This window comes from Triticum dicoccoides, chromosome 7B (assembly GCF_002162155.2).
Source record: "Triticum dicoccoides isolate Atlit2015 ecotype Zavitan chromosome 7B, WEW_v2.0, whole genome shotgun sequence".
Taxonomy (NCBI): domain Eukaryota; kingdom Viridiplantae; phylum Streptophyta; class Magnoliopsida; order Poales; family Poaceae; genus Triticum; species Triticum dicoccoides.
In genome coordinates this window covers 115032359-115034563 of record NC_041393.1, presented here as the reverse complement: position 1 = coordinate 115034563, position 2205 = coordinate 115032359, and the positions used below count along the sequence as shown (strand labels likewise).

At 56.6% G+C, this 2205-nt stretch overlaps 1 protein-coding gene across 1 annotated transcript; it reads right to left on the bottom strand.

Moving 5' to 3' along the window:
- Positions 1 to 660: 660 nt before the first annotated feature.
- Positions 661 to 2205, bottom strand: LOC119337043 (aspartyl protease family protein At5g10770-like). Its single transcript, XM_037609146.1, has 2 exons — positions 2124 to 2205; positions 661 to 1943 (listed from the first exon to the last, which is right to left on the bottom strand). The coding sequence occupies exons 1-2, from the start codon at positions 2203 to 2205 to the stop codon at positions 661 to 663; spliced, it is 1365 nt and encodes a 454-aa protein (XP_037465043.1).

The following is a 2205-nucleotide window of genomic DNA, read 5'->3' as shown; positions in this document are numbered from 1 at the left end:
ACCATGCAAAAACACATGGCAACTCGGAGAAAAAGAGAGTTGCCATCTGTTTACAAGCAAAGCTAGGGCAGTTGCCATGTACCCTGCAGAAATACATGGCAACTGACAGCTTTGGGTGTGGGCGAGGCGACAGGTGTGTGGGCGAAGTGATAAACGCCCACACACCAACACCTTTGCGTGTGTGAAAAGTGGTGTGTGGGTGAATTGCTAAACGCCCACACACCAGCCCCCCGTGTGATGAAAAAGAACGTGTGGGCGACCGAATGAATGCCCACACACCTGCCCAGTCCTACGTGGCACACAAAAGCTGCTAGAACGCGTCAAGATTCGTGCAAAATTGATTGGACGAGGATCCATGCGTGTGGGCGAGTTGCCAGACGCCCACACGTGTGGGCGTTAGTGTTTCCGATTAATATTATTGATTATCATACGAGAAAGGGTGGATGAAAGGGAAGAAAAGTGAAAGATGAAACATTACATTCTTATTAAGTAGATAGAACAGATAACAAATGACATCAAGATAGAATTGGACAAAAACGGAAAATAACAGCGACGGGATGATCGGACACGGGTCACCCACTGTGGAGCAGTCGAGCAGTTAACAGGCAAACCGATCTTATTTTTTTGGCAAGCTAGCTCCCGATTGGGATAGCTTGAGGGTCAGCACGCACCTGTCCGGAATCCAAGTCCACCACCCCTAGCGTCGTACAACATCTCCAACGTTCTCATTTGGACATTGCCGAGGAACCCCACGTAACCATCTGACCCGGACTCGGTGAATGCCAGACAGCCATCCAGCAGAACTCCATTGGGGACATCGAGGTCGACCGTGACGCCGCCCGTGAACGTGAGTGCGACCTTGGGCACGGTAACATCGCTGTATCCGGTGAAGTTATAGCATGTGTCGTCGTCATCACTAGGGATGAGCGGGTAAGCCGCCATGGCCGCCCGGAACGCGGACCGCAGTTTAGCGTAGGGCGTCGACGGTAGATGTGAGATGATATTACCGCAGTCCACGATCAGGCCCCCCTCGAACACCTTCCGTGGGATGCGGAGCTGCTTCCCGCCGACGCTGATGCCGGTGAGCTTCACCAGGTAGGAGGTTCCATCATCCATGAAGTCAGTCATCGGCGTGAATGAGAAGCCCGAGGTGTTGCTGGGCGCGCCAAGGGCGAGGAACCCGGTGCCACTGCTCACCGGCGGGAGGCAGTAGGAGAAGGAGCCGCCGTAGAGGGCGGAGGTCTGGACCGGGAGCGACTGGGGCGCCCCGCCGAGCCCGAGCAGGCCGTCGGACTTGTCGTCGGCACCGCGCTGCTTGTATGCGCAGCCGAAATGGAAGTCCTTGACCACTTCGCCGGGAGCCAGCGTGAGCGCCTCGGTGCTGTACACGCCCCTGGTCTTTAAACCTCCTCCGTATTCGACTCGATACCCGCACTGGGACTGGGTGCCATTGTCGTTCATGCTGCAGCCATTGTCCAAGTGGTTGGACTTGAGGCTCTTGCAGACGTCGGAGCCGCAGGGGATGGGAGCGTACGTGGAGGACTTGCGCGGGTCGAACAAGGGATCCTTCTGAGGGTAGCAGTCGGTGGAGTTGCATGGCGCGCACTGCACCCACGACAGATCGCTGCCGGTGTCCAGGAGCAGGACCTGCTCCACGGCCGGCGTGCCCAGGCCCAACGTCACCACGTACTCCTGCGAGTCCTCGGAGGTGCCCAGGTGCGCCGGGATGCTCACCTTGCCCTCCTCCTGTTCGTGCATCTCCATGGTGGTGGTGGTGCCCCTCCCCCTCAGTGCTCTGCTCATGATGTAGTCTGCGCGGACGCGGCTTCTGTGAAGCGCCTCGGCGAAAGATGATGGCTTGTCGGTGGACGGAGACTTGGCACAGGGTCCGTGCCTGTGCACCAGAGGCACAGCGGCGCCGGCGCGGTTTGGCCGCGGCTTCACTGAAAGAAACATCCCAGTGTCATGCATATTGTATGTTCCTAACATGCAAATCCATGATTAACGTCGAAAATTATGCCATGCTCAAGTCATGTACGTACTTGTGGATGTGGATGTGGAGGTGGAGCAGACATCTTGCGTCTGAAATGAGCTGGTTGACACCACAACGAAGCTTTGCTTACCGTCGCCTGCAGCAGAAATGGTGGCAAGGTAGCTGCCAAATACGACAAGGAGGATGCACAAGAACAAGTGAGGAGAAGCCAT

Coding starts and splice junctions, on each gene's coding strand:
- LOC119337043 (XM_037609146.1), bottom strand. CDS start 2,205: ATGGCTTCTCCTCACTTGTTCTTGTGCATCCTCCTTGTCGTATTTGGC. Junction 1,944..2,123: donor CATTTCTGCTGCAGGCGACG/GTAAGCAAAGCT, acceptor TGTTTCTTTCAG/TGAAGCCGCGGCCAAACCGC.